The following is a 20,258-nucleotide window of genomic DNA, read 5'->3' on the forward strand; positions in this document are numbered from 1 at the left end:
TTATTCTTTCTTATCAAGTAAGATATTTTGGATAAAAAACCTTAATCTATGGTTTATTCTTTTTTATCAGGTAAGATTTTGGTATCGGTAACCCTTATATGCCGTTTATTCTTTTCTTTTATCAAATATGACATTTTAGTAATCCTTATCTGTGATCTGTTGTTTCTTATCAAGTAAAACTTCTTCAGCATTATAAAATTTCCTTAACAAAGCTAGTTAACTCTCTAATTTCAAACAAAAATAAATTTTTATCGCATTTTAATCATTGGATTCACTACACTTGGGCCCGGCATTTTCAAGTAGTTATGGCGTTCGACTTGTAATCTGAGTGTCGCGGGTTCGAAACCCAGTCATACGAAACATGCTCGCACTTTCAATCATGCGGCGTTAAAGGATGAAGCTTAATCCCACTATTCGTTGGTGCATGTGTATCCCAATAGTTGGTTTTGGGTGGTGATGACTAGCTGCCTTCCCTATACTCTTACACTGCTAAATTAAGGACGGGTATCGCGAATAACCCTCGTGTACCTTTGTGCGAAATTCAAAACAAACAATCATATAAATTATAAATTTTACATACATACCCGTACGCAGAATGTTTGATAGGGAGAATCTAGTTTCTGAGAGTCAACGCATATTATGCTATGAGATTAAATGTTTGTGCGATTTTGTATGAAATATAGCTTAAACAGTTGCATGGCTGTTCACATAAAATCCACAAACATCTGTGTGGGAAACTAGACTTAAATTAGGATAAATATGTATAGTTTATTATATTACTGTACTGTACTAGCTACATACATTGCAGTTATCACTTGTTAAATTATATTACTAACATATCATAACAAAAATAAGGAGTTCGGACAATGTTCCCCTGCGTAAGTGCGCGGTGTTGGTAAAACCCTCATCACTTGTTTTCATTCAGAATGATTCTTTTTTTTAAAATAGCTAACCCTTATAATCGATTTATTAAACTTCTTCTTTACATTTTAAATTTTGATCTTCAGCAATATTTAATTCCACTCATATCGTTATACAGATATTTTATTTCCATCAATACTTCATAAATCTTGATTGGTTGTTTGAAATTAAACACAAAGCTTCACAAGAGTTTATCTGTGCTCTGTCCACCACGGGAATCAAAACCCGGTTTCTAACAGGATCGGTTTGCAGACTGTTCCAGTGGGGATCCTTCTTGATCTTCGTGTTTTTCTGACATCATAAATCTGATCATGTATATTTACGCTTATGAAGTTAAACCCAGCGTCAGTTCTGTGTCGCGTTTCCTGTCTTCAGTAGTATGACTGGCTCCATTTGTCATCCAATATTTTTATACCTAAAGGGTATTTTGTTTCCCTTAGAACCGCCCGATGGTAGGCGCAGTAATTAAGTTTTCTTTTTGCAAGTTCTGTTCCTAATTCACTTAGGTTAAAATTCCTTATCTTTAAAGATTCATAAAATTGTCTGCCTGAAATAAGTGCTCTGTTTTCTTTTTTAATTTCAGTTTTCCTTGAGGGCAACTGACTGAAAATAAATTATAAATAAAAAATTGGCAAAATATTAAGAGTTCAGTGTTTTATAATTTCTTGTTTATAAAACAGATGGTTTTTAATATATGTATGTTTAATTAAGCTTATATAAAACGTGCTATTTAATAACTATTTATTATAACTTTAAAGATAGGCAACATAGCATAACTACCTAAACTAAATGTATATATTTAAATATATACATAGACCTAGAAGGAAAATCTCGCCACAGATATGGAAGTGTTCGCACGTTTCTACTGTATTACAAGAGCCCATCATAGTTTCATGTTGTTTCGTACGGAATTAAAATGACTGCATTTGTTCTATTTTACCTTGTGAATGGTCTATTACAATATCATATATAAAAGATAACCCATGGCTCCTAATTACCGTCTCTAATTTTAAACTTACCACTAGAAACAAGTACCACCCGCCGTCAAAACGGTTTTGTCCGATTTTTTGAACGGAATAACGTGATTGACCGTCGCGTTCATAGCAACCATTATAAAGAAAAATATTTCCATTTAATCTTGTGAAATATAAATAATCACTTATGGTTTGTTGTATTTTTAGCCAATGTCAAACCAATTTATCGTCAGGATTGTCACAAAAGAAACATTCTTCACTATTCCACGATTATTTTTCTCAGATTTCTAGTTAAATTGTATTTTGTAAACCTTTCTCTATTTTAAAACATTATGCTTTATTGTTCTATATGTATTTGTATATAAAAAGTTCATGACGTTGGAAGATTTGGCAAAAAAATACATGTATATAACGATGAACATTCGTGTCCTTGGGGTTACAAGCACACAAAAACAAATATGGGCATAATAGCCTGTGAGGAATAAATAGCCAAGAAACCACTGGACTATTCTAAACACTGTTATGGACCCACTGTCTTACTTTTTTCAATAACAATTTGCCGTTTATGTAAATAACTTAAAATTCATTCTGTGGTAAAGAATTTTCTAATTAATTTCGAAAGATTGTGTTTCTCTTATAGCAAAGCCACATCTTCTATTATTTTTATCCCTGATATTCTTCGCTTAAATTACTTTCTGTGTGTTTTGCGTCAAAATAATTAGAACAATCACTACCTGGGGGAACGATTTAAAAGCATGCTCGTGCAACAAGTTTTCGTTACTTTTAATTTTGTTAAATTCTGCGTTACTTTCTGTAGCTATATGCCTGCCTAACTTTAAGTTCCGGTACTATTCCTTCAGTAATTGTTTTTCATGTTGTATTTGAAATACTTCACTCAGATCTGTTTCTTTCTGGATAATTTTATTTACTTCGTTCAGAAGAATGTTTAGGAATCTATCTGAATGAAATTTTAAAAGATGTAAAATTGTAACGTGTGGTAAGAAGTGAAAGCTAAGTGATTCAATCTCATATATTTCCTGGATCATTGTAATGCTGAATTTCACATGGATTCAGTCGATAAAACAGTAATAATGAAGTATTGAAGGCTACCAATTTAATGATTTCGTAATTTTTTTTTTCTAAAGCATATGAGTGTCAGAATAGGCCCAAATGCGAATATATTTATTATTCTGGTACAATACAGTATATATTGATCTGCTAAATGTATTGGAAAACTAAAGCATTATGTTTCCATTATTGATTTAAGTTTTGCGTGCAATAATATAAAAATATTTACTTCTCCCCCTTCCAAGTGGCTCAGCGGTAAGTGTGAAAGCAAGAGATTAAAACGCTGAAAATCGAATTGCGATACCTGCACTGGGCAGAACACAGCCTAATGCGCAGCGTTGCGCTTAACAACAAATAACAAAAACGATTTTTTTATATACCACTTTAAGTAAGGCACAAAGTGGTAGCAAATCTATGATGGTCGAAGAAAGTATTTAAATGTTAAATGTATACATAAAGAGAGATGCGGAGACGCACGTGGTACAAAACATTATTTAGTCATTTTCTGGAATAATTCATATTCGTATTGTTGTATGAATAAGGGGTTGTGTGTAATTTTATAACATTTTGAAAATACCCATAACGGGTCTTTTCTTTCACATTTTGATAATAACGCAAGAAAAGAAACGACGTTTAGAACCCCAGATAACTGCAAGAGAACTTTTATTTGAACCCACGTTTCTTCTTTGCAGCTTCTTCAGGCCTAGTACATAAAACTCACTTTTCCCAACTTTTCCATTCTTGAAGTTTGTTATATTGTTGCTTAATGATGGAATACAATTACTGGTATTGTAACATACAACTCACGTATGCTGGGGAAGGGAGATTTGGAAAGCAATAACAGTTAACTGTAACAATGAAACTTTTTAAACGAATTATTATAACAAAATTAAAACTAGGTTAAGGGTTAAAACAGTTTGCTAGGATAAACTCTGCTCCTACTAAACTCAAATAAAATTAATTTCAAATACATCTGTTACAACATAAAAGGTATAAGGTAAAAAAAAAATATGTATTTTAAATACAGGAATAAGACTCATCTGGATGTAATTTATGTATTCCTGAAGTACTCAAACAGAATAATCAAATTGGGCAAATAGTTTCAAATATATCTATGTATATATATTCATAAACTTGCAAGTTATTTGGTTACATTTCTTGAGAAATGCATTAAACAACAAAATTCATTTTAAAGGTGTTTCTTAACACTACATAATAGTTTAATGTGCTATAGTTACCATTCAGTGTCTTTGCAATAATATTCTTTTTGTAAAAATTATACATTTAAGTGCAAATCTTGTATACCAAGAACATTCCTGCCATAAAGCTACTGATGACAGTGAAGTAGCTGAGGGGTCGAGACTGGCTCTTTCTCTGGTCCAATCATTTCTCTGTTTTTATGCAAAACAATAGCTAAAAGACTATTCTAGGTATATTTTTCAAATCTCTTATATTATCTCAAGTATATTGCTCATACATTTGCCATCTTCAGTGAATGGAAACAAGTGTCATAATTTCTTTATTACCTGAACAGAAACAATTGTTGTACTTCAACAACATCATCCATGTGCGATTTGATATGCAATAACATTTGTCAGTTTTATAGTGTAGGCTACCTTAAAAAATAGAAACGCAATTTTTAACGTATTTTATAGTCCCACAAAAAATTCTTTTTGAGAATTACTAAAATGGATCCGAAAGCAGCTTTTACCAATATTACTATGTTTTAGATATATGAGAAGTTTTACATGTGAAAAACAAACCATGAAAGCTCATCTGTATATTTTCAACTCATACTGCATTAAGACATTCCTTAAACTTTAAATGTAGATTACAGTTCTTTTTTTTCTTGGATCAAAGAGCATGAATTCTGCCATCAAAAATGTTTGTCAGCTAATAGTGCTAACCATTCAAAAAGTTACATGAGGCTGATCATTAGATGACTTTAAATTCACCTGATTGAACATTCAATTATGGTGATAGGAACCAAATTATAAAGTTTAAAATATGACATAACTTAGTGATTTAGTTAGGAATTCAAAATTATTTTGATAGTTTGACGAAAACCAATGAATAATGTAGTCTCTATACAAAAGAAAGATATGAACAACAACAGTATACTGACAAAAAGTAAAGGTCTATTGAGAAGTAAACCAAAGCTAAGCAGTGAATTTATATATGAATCACAAAGTAATCAGTCCTAAGAGAGTCAACAGATCATCAGAAAATACAACTCTGGATGTTTGATAGTCATACTGAAAGTTTTCTGAATAGTGTGACATCAAGCAAAAATTGTTTTTCAGATTAGTACAATACACTGTCTGTCCTTCATCCTCTGCAGGAAACTGAAACAGATTTTAGTTTTGTAAAACCGTAAATGTACCACTGACCCAGTAAGAAACAAGCAAAAATGAGCTACTAATGGGAGTTTGTGTACTTGAGTACTCAATAACCTTGATATAAATAATTAACCAGTCTTCTTTTGTAGTTACTTGAAACTTGTGCAGTTACTACTTCCAAGATTAAAATATTTATATAACTGGTTAGAAAAGCAAACTATTAGCTTTTTATTAATCTTAGTAATAAAACTCATACAGGAAATTAGTAGCCATGGGCAAATAAAGAATGTAGATGTAGAATTATAAAATTTTGTCACCTATTAAGTAAGTTAAAAAAACAACTAACTTTAACTAGTCTTTAAAAAAGGATAAAAAATATGAATATTTATACATTTCAATGTGTAAAAACTATGAAGTGTGAAGCAGAAAGGTAAGTTACTTTTTCACAAATGGCACATACAACATTCATTTTTTGTTTGTCTTTTAATGAAATCTATAAAATTTACAAAAGATAGTAAAGCAAAGAAAATTAGACCTGCAACAGTCACTAAGACTAGAAAAAAAAGAATAATTTTCTTTCATTTCTATTCAGTAATTTTGTGTGTGAAATTCACATTGCAATTAATAATGGACGTGAAGTTTTAATTCAGATGGACGTAATATCTAACTTGTAGATAGTTGCTAATATTAATCTTTAAATTTATTCAAAAAATTAAAAAATGTAAATTGTAGAAATGCATATATAGTGTAACACAGGAAGATGATTGAAGGATAAATTAACTCTTTGTAACAACTCCAATATTTACTTAAGTTAGCCAATACTTCTTGCAATGCACCATATCAGGGCATAACCAACATTACAGAGTTAGAGAGGATGGAACTTAACAAAAAAAAAAAAAAAGGAACCTTTCTTGTAAACAAAATCTTGATATAGTTTACCTTAGCCTAAATGAAACTTCTAAAAAAACAAGTATTCAAATTGTGTGAGAGAGTCAAGTATATATTTAAAAAGAATCTAAAGGTAATGGATCTCTCAGAATGTTGGGATGGTCATTTATCCCCTTCCTCCAACTAAGCCCCTACATACACAAGGCATTTTAACGTTACATTCTTTTTTATGCCAAATGTGAATATTGTTTTTTTTCTGAACTTCCTTTAGATACAACAATGCATATGCTAATTAAAAAAGGTGCACTGGTACATGTTACTGAAGAAAAAAATCAACTTCAAAATTTGATCTTTCTACTGCATTACCTTATCATACAGGTGAGATAACTGTTGAACTAAACACAAAAACATCATCAACTTCATGCAAGTAGTAATTATTCTCCCTTTTTCTACAAACGTACATGTTCATGAATTTACTTTGAGAATTTATTGTATTACTTGGATGTATTTCAGAAGTTTATACTGGAATAAACAAAGTGGATGAAAGAAAAAGATTTAGCATTATTAAGTAATAACAACATTCCTGGTAATAGTATCTGTACGTATAAAAAGATTTTTGTGTAACACTGACATATTTTGAAGACCATATATCATGTTTTACTACTTCCAAATTTCCCCAAGACTTCTACAATTGTAGTACTAAGGAATATCACTGTGTGAGCAACATACTTAAAAAACAGGCTGTTTAGAGATGTCTGAAAAGCTCACTGCATTGTAACACCTATATTTCAGCAAGATTTTAATATAAAAGTAACAGGTTTGCAAGATAAATATTACTTTTCCTAAATATCCCCAAATATTCAGTTTTGAAAATCATGTTTTACGTTTCAAAATATTCCCAAATTTTCCTAACTTATAACATTTCCATATCATAAAGAAAAGATGATTTTATTGCAACAATGAATGAGTTGGAGCATCAAATGATGCCTCACTACTTCCAGATATCCCCAAATCCAATTGTACTGTAACATCTATGTATCATGAAAAAAACAACAGACAGGTTTTACTGTAATGATCACAAAGTAGGTAAAAAAGTCTATTGTGTTTGGATTCATAAAAAGCAAGATATCATTTTTCTGCTCTCCATTCCACTCTCAACTAAAGACCAACAGGACTTCACAGTGTATTTTAAATACAGACTCAACACTCATTCAAGAATGACTTCGGTACACAAAAAGAAACATTTCAGGCTGGATACTCATTTAGAATTCTGGCTAATAACTGAGGAAGAAGTTTTCAGACCACAACAACTTTCTCCCTACATACTTTATTACTTGCACAGGTAAACTTCTGGAAAGAATTATCACTTCATGGCTAATGTGACTACAAGAGGAATGGCAATATCATCAATGAAATACAAAACGTACAACAAACACAGAGAAACAGCAGATCACCTGATAAGACTCACCGAAACAACATTTTCAAGTGTGATCATGCAACAACAACAGCAGCATTCTTAGAAGTAAATAAAGCATTTGACACAGTCCAACACAGCTGACTTGAGTACAAGCTATGCACTTACAACATCCAAAGGTATACTTGAAATTAATTTCAAGTTTCTTTACAAAGTGCATTGCTAAAGTTTGCACTAACAACCTAGTATCCCAGCCATCCACATTTGATAGAATATTAAGCCCATTAATTTACACAGTGACTATATAAGTCTCTCCTGTTGCTATTTCCCCGTATGATAATACGTTACTGATATAGTGGTAGAGAGTACATCTTGAAATTCCCCACCTGCAGTTAGCAAAGTACAAGATTCACTAAATAGGATCACATCAAGTTGCAGATTGACCTCAATACATCCAAAATACTGCTACAATATTTCACAGAAGCCTCAACAAACATTTTCCACAATTCATGAAAGACAAAACTTAATATATGACATACCCATCACTTTCTACACCAAAAAGTGTCAAGATATCACTTTCAACACCAAGTTAATTCCTTGAAGTGACAAAATAATAACTAGAATTTCATATCTCAGAAAAATAAGCCCATCGTATACATATACACAAAGCAACCATAAAACCTTTCATGGAGTATAGCTCCATGATAACATGTAATATGCATACCTACAACTATAGTTATTTAAAAACTGCATGACTACTTACTCTCCATCTATGATGTTACATTCCCACAAGTCATACTGAGAACAACACAATACCTTCTCAGTCAAAGATTAATTTAAGTAATTATCTGTCAACTTTTACAGAGAAAAATCTAAGATGTGACACTTACCCAATGTATAATTTCCTAAAATTGTAGCCACATCCTCCTCATGGGAAAAGTATTTCTATTTGTACAACATTTTCCTTAGTAATTAATACATAATCGTATGTATGACAAACACACAATAATATATTATTATGGGTCACTCTGTAGCACTAACTTGTCACTTTCCAGTTTTTTCAAACCTCAGCAACAGCTTCAAAACTCAAAAATCTCAAATATAATCTCTAGCACTGACCAGGTAGAAAATTTTGTCATCTGACCAGTAAAAGTGGTTTTGTCAGAATACACCTGTTTCCCCATACAACTAAAATAACAGCAATGAATCTATAGATCCCTACTACCATGAATAAGAACAATAATTAATTATATAACTACAAAATATCTATACATGATGTAAAAATAAGCACCAGTAAGATCAAGTTATGTTTTACTACTTCAAAACTTACTAAATGTACAATAAATTGTAACTTTTGCATGTCACCAAGAAAGTTTATTGCACCAGTGACAAATGTGGAAGACCATACCTCACTTTATTCATTCTAGATCTTCTCAAAAGCTTGCTAAGTTATAATACCTCACATGACCAATAGTTGTTTTTTATTATGGAAAAAGGTATTTGGAAAAGCAAAAATATTTTAACACCTGGTATTGCCAATCTTGCTAAACAGTACAGCATGCATGCCATATGAAATTTTAATAGTGACAGATTTGAAAGATCAAATTTTGTACTGTTACTTAATATCATCAGAACATGCAGAGTTGAAATGCAGGTATGTATGGGGTTTAGTACAGCATGCTGTTTAATGATATAACACCATGTCAGTTTCAAGGTATCACAGATAGTCAAATCTGGATTAATGAGCAAACTTACTGTACAAATTAAGACCACATTTATACAAGTCTTCTGGGCAGCTTACTAATAAGAATAACATATAAATCACATGAAGAGATATTACAAAATACATTAAAAGCCTACATTCTTAAAAATAATAATGCAATGGTGATTTTTATAAACACTTAAATTTAAACTTAACTTTAATTAAACTGACAAGCAAGGTTCATCAACTTAATACTACAATGTTTAGAAGTTATCACCAAATGTATACATTCATATCAACCTAAGAGGTTCTTAAGTATGATACAAGAAACTGTCACTTTTTTACACATAAATAAATCATCAATTTCTAAAAATCATTGAACTACACAATTCATAACTGTACTTTTGATGTCTACATGTATTTCTTCAATTATTCAAACTAGATAAAGAAGTGATATTTCATAAATATCCTATCAAAGTGGAATTTCACTGTAATTACAAACATTTAATTCTTTAATGAATTACTCACTACATAATATCATAACAATGGTGTACTGAGCAAGTATATAACAACAGTGTTCCAAATTCAGTGGTGGTGGAAACACTCATGAAGTCTGGCAAACATAGAATTATGACTACTATTGATAAACATGCTATAACAAGAAAGTGTGAACTACAAGTTGAAACTGATTATCCATATTCAGATAATCAACAGTAAATTGAAAATGACATAACAGTGGCTTATTAAATTTTAAATTTGTATAAAGTAATTTTAAACTTTACATATACATATATCAAGCTCAAGCTTATAAGCATAGAGGAAGAGAAAAAGTATGAGACTTACACTTGTCAAATTATTACTTGTGTAAGTATTTTAATTTTGTAATTAGATATTAAGACTTAGTTATTGTTTTGCCAAAAAACATATACAATGGTATCATGGTTTATCATAGTAAAACCATACTATCATACTCTACTAGTTAAAGAAGTTTTATGCTCAGTATTGTGATTGTACAACATGAATTACCATAATATGACCATCATATCAATGTTGTCCATTGATCGTCACAGTACAAAACTGTCTTCCAAGGATCACCACAATATAATCATAGTTTAGGATAAGACAGTTATGGTTTTAAAAGTTAATGTCATATTTTACCATACTAGCACTTTTATATCTATACTGTATACCATTGTTTTGCATCATACAATCATTCTAATGAAGATGTACATCACCAAATCATAGCATCATGTGATCTTTGTTATGAAATTATACATCACAATCACTCATCACAATAAAGAAGCAATGATTAGATAGTATATTATAGCTTACAACTGCACTGAAATTACATTACCATAGTTTTTGCTTGTGAAATTGAGCTCCTATTGTTACAATAAAAGTGTAAAATACCAAGTACAGTCAATTTGACTAAAATTAAAACTTAACATTAACTATCTGTCAGTCTATTTACACAAAGTCTAACTCTTTGAGAAAAAAAATACTCAGAAAATCAATATGCATTTAACTTTATAATTCAATTATTAAACTTACAAACAGTTCTTCCAAAAATATCAAACACTTTCACACCCTTATATGATTTTCTGATTATAAATTACATAACCAGTTATTTTAATCAGAAAATGTTTTATAAGTAGGCATAATAAAACAATACTATTAAAACCTATATTAATTAACCTGTGACTACATAGGCTTATATCCAGTGAAACACAATAATAATGTACATGGATGGATAAGTTCTTCATCACAAAACTATATATTTAAATAAGGACATTAGTTAATTTGCCTTTATCACAATTTACCTTTCAGTATTTTAAAATGATCTAAACATAATCTAGCAAGTATACAACTTTCTACAAAATAATGAACTGTAATAAATTACTCTTGATAATGAAAGTATAACTAAATCTATACCACAACCCATTAAAAATTGTTTGCATAAAAGTGTACTTTGAACCAATTATTTCAATAACTGGTAACCTCACATCACTCTAACCAGGTTTTTTAAAAAATTGTAAATATATGTCATTCATATATATATTAATATACATATAATTAAAAAAATATTTCAACCAACCACAACAGATTCTCCATTAAAATAACTAAAAATATGTATCTTTCAATTTGCTAATTAGCTGTATAAATAGTCAACATGTAGCATAAAAATTTAAGAACTATACAACATACAAGTTCACATAAGATAAACAGTTATAACAACAGAATTAAGAATAACTGTTGTTATTACTATTTTACCTAGTCATAATTGTTTATGTAAATTTAATAGGACTCATACTTCCCCACAAAATTTTAAAACCTGACAATAAATGCAACACCAAGCAAAAAGTAATCTACAACAAAATAAAGTACACAAAAGTTTGAATTCTGGGATTTTAAGTCCACATTTACCTAAACTAAACTTAGACTTCTATTAAAAATAACAAGGATTTTTAAAAATAAAATATAAAATTGTAATGACAGGTTACAAAACTCAAAGTGACAAACTCTTGAAAATGTGCAAGCTAATAGATCATGCAATACATATTAAATAAGAAAATTAATAAATTAAACTAATGTTGAGGTATAAATGTTTGAAACTTAAGTTGATAATTAAGGAAGAAATACACAAAAGTACTTTTACTGTTATATTGAGCATTTCAAATTTATGAAAGCAAGTTTCATTTAAGAAAACTATGAAATGACAGTCCAGTCTATTGCCAACACTGTCAAAACACTAGTTTGCAACTTGCATAGTTTCTCCCCAATTTTTAATTTTTGAGAGATTCTAATGTTTACACAACTTTTTTTGTGGAGCCAGACAAAACATTTAGATTTTATTGTTTTTCTTATATTATTTAGCATGGAATTTCCACTTATTCTCTGTACAAGTTCATTAGATGTTAAATAAATCTACAACCATCTGCCTTTTCAGATTTATGCAAATATCTGCAAAAGTTCCAAAAATCATAGTAAACTATGGTTGCACTATCTCTATAAGAACAAACTCTAACAGAGAAAATATGATTTAGTCAATTTCATTATTATGATGACATAATTATTTCCAGAATATATACAAGTGAAAAAAAAAACAGCATAGCATGAATGACCTATACATTAGAGCTAGTTTAATAATTAAAAAACTTTCACAAATTATAATTTCACAAAATTATAAACTTTTATGGTTTCATACAATGTACATAATCACTTCTCAGGTGAACTAAAGTCATTATAAGTTATATGTATAACAATGTAAATGAAATACAAAATTCTTTGTTTAAAAATACAAAATGTACAGGAACTCACTACTGATAGCCTATATAGTAAGTACACTAAGATTATAATGTATATACATACAGTACCTATCATGTTGTGGGTTTATCATTTTTTTGAATTGAAATTATTAGTCTTTTAGAAAAGCAAGGTCTTGACTACTGACCAAATTACATATCTTATTTTCTGTAATCTTAGTTTTACCAAGTATCCAAATAATATGAAGTATAATGCTGACCACAAGACATCTCATTTTCTTTAATGATTGATATTGGATTGTACCTAAAGTTTCATACCATACCATCTTGCTTTTTGCATAAGCCAAGTCTTAACCATTGGTCAAACTATACATCGTATCTTAGGTCTAAATCTTAATTTTTGAAAAAGCTAACAAATGGTTGCTAGTTATACTTTTTCTTACCAATAAATTTTGGACTTCTACTTGCAATAATATTATAATTCTGGAAAATGAACTGTAAATGTGTTAATTATTTCAAGTGTTAAATGTTCATAATAAATGTACATATATATTCTGTTCCCATATAAACATGAGCACCATTTTACAAAAGACACGGGGATATAAACAAAGCTGATGTTACATCGACTATCCATTGCAGCTGAGGCCTTATGTGAGGGCAAAATTTTTGTATATATATTAATTAGGCATCACCTGAAATGTTTCATAGAAACATCAGTTTATCCCCTCCTCCACAGCTTGGAGATGCAGCTATCAACCCCTTGTATAAATCTTCTGACTAATGCTTTATGTTCAAATATTTTGAAATATTAAACCCATTTTTATTATAAGTATTTCACAAAAGCTAAAATATGCTTGATTTGGAAAGAAACTGCTGTATCTAGATCATAAGTACTGTATTGGCAAAGTATACAGTATCTCTGACATTATAATGGTGAAAAAACTACACTGCAGAGGCTAAATGATTTGAGATTAGGCAGCTCACCCATGTGTAAAATGCTTCAGCAACCAATTCAATGAGTTGAGCTGCACTCTTGTTTTCCATTTCCTGATACATAGCTTAGGCATGCATCCAGCTCAAATGTAATGCCAAAACCTTGTTGGCATGACACTAGCAAGTGAAACAACCTTGTTAATTACAATTATAGTTACTTCCTATATGCAGAATCTTGCAATATAATTGACTGACATGCATGTATATGCAAATATTCTTTCTAAGATGTGTACTATCAATGCTTAAAGAGGTCTTAATTTTGCTAAATAAAATGCAACACAAACTAGCAACCTGCTATTGTGTCAATGATAACTTTAAGCCCTGTATTTTGCTGTTCATATAAGAACTAACTATTAGCACTGGTGGGATTCAGCCAGTTCACACCAGTTCATGAGAACCTATTCCTAAAATTTCATGAGTTTGCCAAACTGGTTCTTACCAGTTCTTAGCCTTCTGATGCTAGATGGGCAATGTATTGACTGTCACTATGGGAATTCATGCTACATAATCAACTGTCACTATGGGGATTCTTGCAATGTAAGTTACACACAATAACAAAATTGTAAATTAGTATGATAAACATTTGAGGTCAGATTTGCACAAGCCTCTAGAAGTGACAGATCAGCCATTTCAGATGAAAGAAGAAGAGCATTGCTGTAGACTAATGCAAGCCTACATTTTCCTGTTTGAACAGTAAGAACCGAAAAACTAATAAAAAGGGTCATTAAGGCATTTGAAATGATCAAAGAAAGTGGGGGAGCTTTTGAAAAAAAAATTGATGAAACCATTATTTTTGATGCTTTAGGAATATTGAGTTGGTTGAAAACCAAAAATATATAGGCCTTCCTCATCAAAAGCTACTGGAAGTAGTAATAAAAATATGAAAGCCAAATTGATGGATTGTGGTCACTTAAACTCAAAAAATTAATGCACAAGAAAATGACAATAAAATTCATGAACTGGTAAACATACTTGAGCCAGATTCTTGGAATGTTGATGTTGTTTTCCCCTGAAAAGCTGCTGAAGAAAAATTATAGGAATTAAGTAAGTTCTTTCATCATGAAATCAACATTAATGATTTCCATGACTGTATTGAAAATGTTCTATAAAATTGGTTTAATCATGAGATTCCAACAACTGTGCAAAAGGCTAAAAATATCATCAATACTGTTGCTCTTAGCTCAGCAGAGGCAGAAAGAGGATTTTCAATAATGAATATCATATATTCAGATAAAAGAAGCTGCCTTACAGTTGAAAATGTGGTAAACTTGATGACAATTAATTTGATTGGCCTCCAACTGGATTCTTGGGATCTCACTTCTTCAGTTCAAATGTAGCAAAGAAGAAACCACAGAGCTGATGACAACAGAGTCAAACATGGAAGGAATAAAGACTTTGATGATAATCAAGCAGCAATTTGGAAATATTTAAAGCATGATAAATACATTCTTTCAGTAAGATATTTTGTTATTATTTTTCATTGCACAAAGTGGGGATATGTAAAGCAATGTAGAACTGGTTATTAAAATTTTTGAATCCCCCCACTGACTATTAGCCAAATCTGTTAATATATCTCCTTGCTTTTGGCATGAGATTCCTATCCTGACTAAATTCTAAAACTATATAATGATAAAACTGGATGAACCAACAACCAAATTAAACATTAATACCATATTATAATGGTCAAATATATTGCCTATTAAGTAATTTAAGTACAACATCAACTTGCTATTACATAAGAAAGCATACGATGGCTTGTAGCCACAATAAAACTATCATTCTGCTTTCTGTATGAGCATCTCGTAATAGCTAGTAAGTTAAAATGCTACTTCAACTTGTTTTCCATACAAAACTCTGATACTGGCTTAAAGCCAGACTAAATGACATACATTGTATATGCAATATGCAAAAATGCAATTTATATAAAAAATTATCACCAAATGCACTTTTTAATTGATTAAGTTTCCTACTGAGCAAATACAGATACATAGAGGAAAGCTAAATATTAAAAAAATAGAAGAATACATCCAAAGGAAGGATAGCAAGAAATGTACACAGTATATCCAAATCTTAGATGAAATACAATTTAATAAAGGTACATTTAATGTTATTTACAAAAATTAAACAAATTGTGGTCACAATATATACATCAAAAATCAGGGCATAAATTTACCCTGTGTTTTTGAGGTACTGGTAGAAGTGAGAAGAAATTGCATTGGGGTACGCTATTTGTCCAGTTTAACCTCAACTTAGCTGGCCTTGCATGTTTAAGTATAATACAATAATACCTTAACATATTGGCATTTATGTCCAAACTTCATACTAAATACTGAAATGCTAACTTCAAGGGCAGTTTTGCTGTCTCTCATAGATGTCTTGTAATCTATTATTTCTTTCAGTTTATTCTTATATTTTATTTTTAGGAGCAGCCAATTACTCACACCTGCTTCATTTTTCTTTTTTCTTAAACATTTGAGGCTGACATTACCAGATTAAACTCTACATGAGTGTACCCCAATAAAATTTGGGTCTCACTTCCACCGCTACCTTAAAAACACCATGGCACATTACATAAGACCTGCCTTCTTATGTTTTTTTGTGTCCTGAGATTCAGTGTATTAATTGTGGCTATAATTTATTTGTGTTTATTTCATTTCACCTTCCTTGAAATAACATTTCATTATATATAAAAAATAACAATTTTAATTTTATCAGTTATAATATGGTTACCTATGTTGCAAAGTTACTTCTTTAGGTACAACAAGATATATCCCTACCTAATGTTTTATATATTATTTTACTGGTGATATTAAAAAATACATGGGATAAACAGAAAAAAAAATGTTAACATCATAAAAGCAAAACAATAAACCAAATTGTCTTGAAAAGTCAATTTTCCTTTACAAGGGATAAGTGGTAAAAGTTTTACATGATTTCTCAAGTATCATATTCACTAAGCTGGCTACAGTGGCTATACTTATATCATGAAATGACCAACTTGTACAACACTAACTTTTAAGAAAATAATTTCAGATAAAACAGAAAAATTATAACTTTTCTGGAATGAAACTGTATTTCCAATAAATACCACTCTCTCACATAAATAGCTATTCTTGTTCAATACTGCCCTCTATATGCAAAAGGTTTTTTGCACATGCCACAAACCTTAAAGCTTCCACCCATCTGGAATTGACTGATTATAATACAATAATAATAGATTTTGAATGAAATTGAAGCACCAGTTTCAGTGAGTAGGAAGGGTGTGAAGTGTAAGTGAAGGTACGTACCTTCTGGAAACACATTTTCAGCTTAAGAAAATTATAATTCTAAATAAAGTATATTACCTCTAAATCACATAAATAACTACAATCCCATAAAAAACAAGCAGCAGGACCAGTGCAAGTGAAAGAAAGAAGCATTCTTCAAAAGCATCCAAAGGGCATTACAAAAGATGAGATCTCTTGAGTAGAATAACACATATAGGAGACTACACTGCTTCTGTGTCAAGTATACTCTTTTCCAACACGGAAAAAAAGTGTTCCAGGTATGGGTGGAAATAGAGAGTAGCACATCCAATATGGAAAGAACTATGGTTGGATAGGAATTTCAACTGCATGATACATGAATCTCAATTCCAAAACACATAAATGTGGATGAGAGTAAAAGTATGTGCCTCCAGGTGTAAAGAGGCTTAGGCATGACAAACTGTACATGGTAAGTCAACTATATTCAAAATCCTGGTCACTGGGAACCAACATACTTGGAAAGGTAGGATAACGATGATACCATTGACAAGACAACTACAATCTAAAGCATGGTCAATTAAAACTAATATCCATGTGGGTAAAGGAAAGAGAATCAAAGAACCAGCAAGTCAACCACAATCCAAAACCCAGGCCATTGGGAACTGACATCTAAGTGGGGGTAGGAATGAAGATTCACTAGAGGCAAATCAACTACAATCCAAAACCCAACCATCAGATTGAATTAGGAAAGAATGTAACACAATCTTAGCCTCAAATTCATAAGACTACAGGGAAATCTCATATTCCTAACCCACAAACAAGATATATGAAACATTGGTCGATCAATCCAGGAATCCACCATTTGGTATCAAAAAGATGTCTGTGTTATGTAAATTATCTCAATCAAAATGACAAAAATTACCCCAAGAACAGTAACATTCTTGAAATAATAAGAACATTGAGGGATAGTAGAAGTGTCAGAACCATATTAATCTGCAAGTACCACCACTGTGAACCAAAATATGTTTGGAATAACAAGAGTTTAATTGAGTGAAGGAATAGAAACTTGTATAATATATTTGTGAGGATATATGTTGATTGGTTCAGCTCTAAATCCATAACCTAGTCACTGGAAACCAACACCCATGTAGAGGAAGTATTAGAGATTCCTATCAGAGGATTGAACTGCAACTTTGATGGGTCATTCTCAAGATATATAAAATAAAGGACGACATGTCTTCTATAAAAGCAGAACACCATCAACCTACCCTCAACTGAATGGTTTAGTTTATATACAGCTTCTCATTATCTCATTCAGGAGGATGCCTCTATGGTCCACCACCTCGGAAACGTGGAACTGGAAAGTGGTTAAGATTCCCAAACTCCTCTAAGATAAAAAGGTGGTAGAAGCACAGCGAAGAGTCTGGAGGAATAACAATACTGAATGCAATGCATGACCACAAAACCCTATTTTCAAAAGCAGACCATATCAATTTATTCAATCTAATGCACAGCAGGAATGGCCACCATCCCCTTCTGCTTTAGCAATGTAGTCCATGAATGACTACTGACCAGGTCAGGCTAACCAGTGAAACAACCATATCATGATGATAAACATAAAAGTGATCTTGTGAAACACCCCATCTCAGCAGTGTGCATTTACTGGCCATGGATTTATAACTGCTAAGTTATCATAGCCTTTCAGTGAAACTTTGATTAGTTTAATTATATCTAGATAGGCACCACTCACCACAAAGTGGCATCCATAAAGAAAATGAGGGACATGTCCATGAAGAATAAGAGGCATTGATACTAAAAGGTAACTTACCAAATAACTATCTCACAAAAGAGTAAAGGATGACAATAGGTGAATGATAGTCCCCAACAAGGAAGAAACAACTACCCAATCAGATAATGGGAGATGAACATATGACATGTAGTCACAGTCCCAGTGTTCAGCAGATGAAGTACCTCTAATGGACTGCAAACAAATAATCAATATACCAGTAAGAAATTAAAGGTAATCCCAAAATAACAAAGTACCCTGGTATCACTGATATAGGAGAAAAGATACACCTAAGCCTAATTTTTAACATGAACTGAACTATGAGTTTAGACCTATCTAACAAAACTTATGTCACAGAACAAAAATAACTACAGACAATATTAAAAATAAAATTATCCAAAAATGGTAAAGTATCTTATCTTTCCAAAGTGGGGGGACTGTATGTCAAAAACAGACAGGCCTCCAAACTAAAGATAAAGCCCGATAAGCATCAGTTCATTGAATGATCAATTACCTAACAAAGTAAATCCAAACATTTTCTCATGGAGTATCGCTACCTAAAGCCTGTGTAAATGTGTTGATAGTATACATAACCTCTGGAGTAATAACATAGTATTTACAATGCAAAATGAATAACCAAATACAACTATGATGGCAGAAATAAATAAAAATGTTTAGTAATGAAATAAGTTCTGTAGCCAGGTAAAAATCCAAAATAATTCCATTTTGGAATAACTCAACAATTTAGAAGTTTCACTATTGCATAATAAATAATGAACTTGTTAAGAGAAATTAATAGAAAGATGCAGAAAAAAATTGAAATGAAAAACCAGAAGACAGCAGAAAATAACAACATAAGTACTGTCAAAAGAGAAATAATAATTCAGAATCGAACAAAAGAGTCACGTGCATCAAGAAAGTAAGTCGAATTTTTATTGGTGGGGGTTGTCACATGATAATTTGCTTACAAGGCGCATTGGAATAAATCAATTCCAGATGGATGGGAGCTTCAAGGCTTGATGCATGTGCAAAACAATTTTGCATACAGAGAATAGTACTGAAGAAGAATAGTCATTTATGTGAGTGGAAGTAACATATCCTATTGGAAAACAATTTTTAAGATAGAATAACAATTCATTGATTTATAAAAAATTTATTACCTAACCAAATTTATTCTGTATTTTTGCTTCTTGATCTAATTTTGTGATCATTTGACCCTACTGTTTTCATTTAAATAGTAGTAATAAACAAAGTTCTACACAAAAAAACAAATATGATTTTTTATAGCCTTTTCCCAATAACAGTAAATTTTAAGTAAATATAAATTAAGCTGAACTTACTATTTACTTCTTATAAAATTAATTATGGATGAAGATTAAATATTTCAGAACTAAATGACCCAAAAGAAAGAAGGTCCAGTTTGAAAATATTCAGACGTTGGCAAAATAGGTATAAAAGTGTAAAATGCAGAAGTCTGAAACTTCAAGATTAAAATCTACATTTTTCAAACAATGTTCTTCTTCCTTGTAAGTATCACTGCAAAGAAAAATATCAAATAAAGCAAAAGTAATATAAGTTTTCTTAAGTATCACATTCACTAAGCTGGCTATTTACAGTTTAACAGAATAGAATGAGCATTTCAAGATATAAATATATACACACACA

General features: G+C 30.9%; 1 protein-coding gene across 5 annotated transcripts in view; it reads right to left on the reverse strand.

Moving 5' to 3' along the window:
- Positions 1-5,766: 5,766 nt before the first annotated feature.
- LOC143226172 (uncharacterized) overlaps positions 5,767-20,258 on the reverse strand; it is a 60,182-nt gene continuing 45,690 nt past the window's right edge. For 2 of the 5 annotated variants that reach the window (XM_076456762.1, XM_076456766.1), the window contains one exon: positions 5,767-14,918. Coding sequence is in view for 2 of the 5 variants with exons in the window: in XM_076456766.1 (XP_076312881.1) it covers positions 14,890-14,918 (29 nt within the window). In the remaining 3 variants the exon portion in view is untranslated. Of the gene's footprint in view, positions 20,130-20,258 lie in introns of all 5 variants that reach the window. The other 3 variants (XM_076456761.1, XM_076456765.1, XR_013014413.1) reach the window with 2 other exon arrangements.

The sequence above is a fragment of the Tachypleus tridentatus genome, chromosome 9 (genome assembly GCF_004210375.1).
Source record: "Tachypleus tridentatus isolate NWPU-2018 chromosome 9, ASM421037v1, whole genome shotgun sequence".
In the NCBI taxonomy this organism is placed as follows: domain Eukaryota; kingdom Metazoa; phylum Arthropoda; class Merostomata; order Xiphosura; family Limulidae; genus Tachypleus; species Tachypleus tridentatus.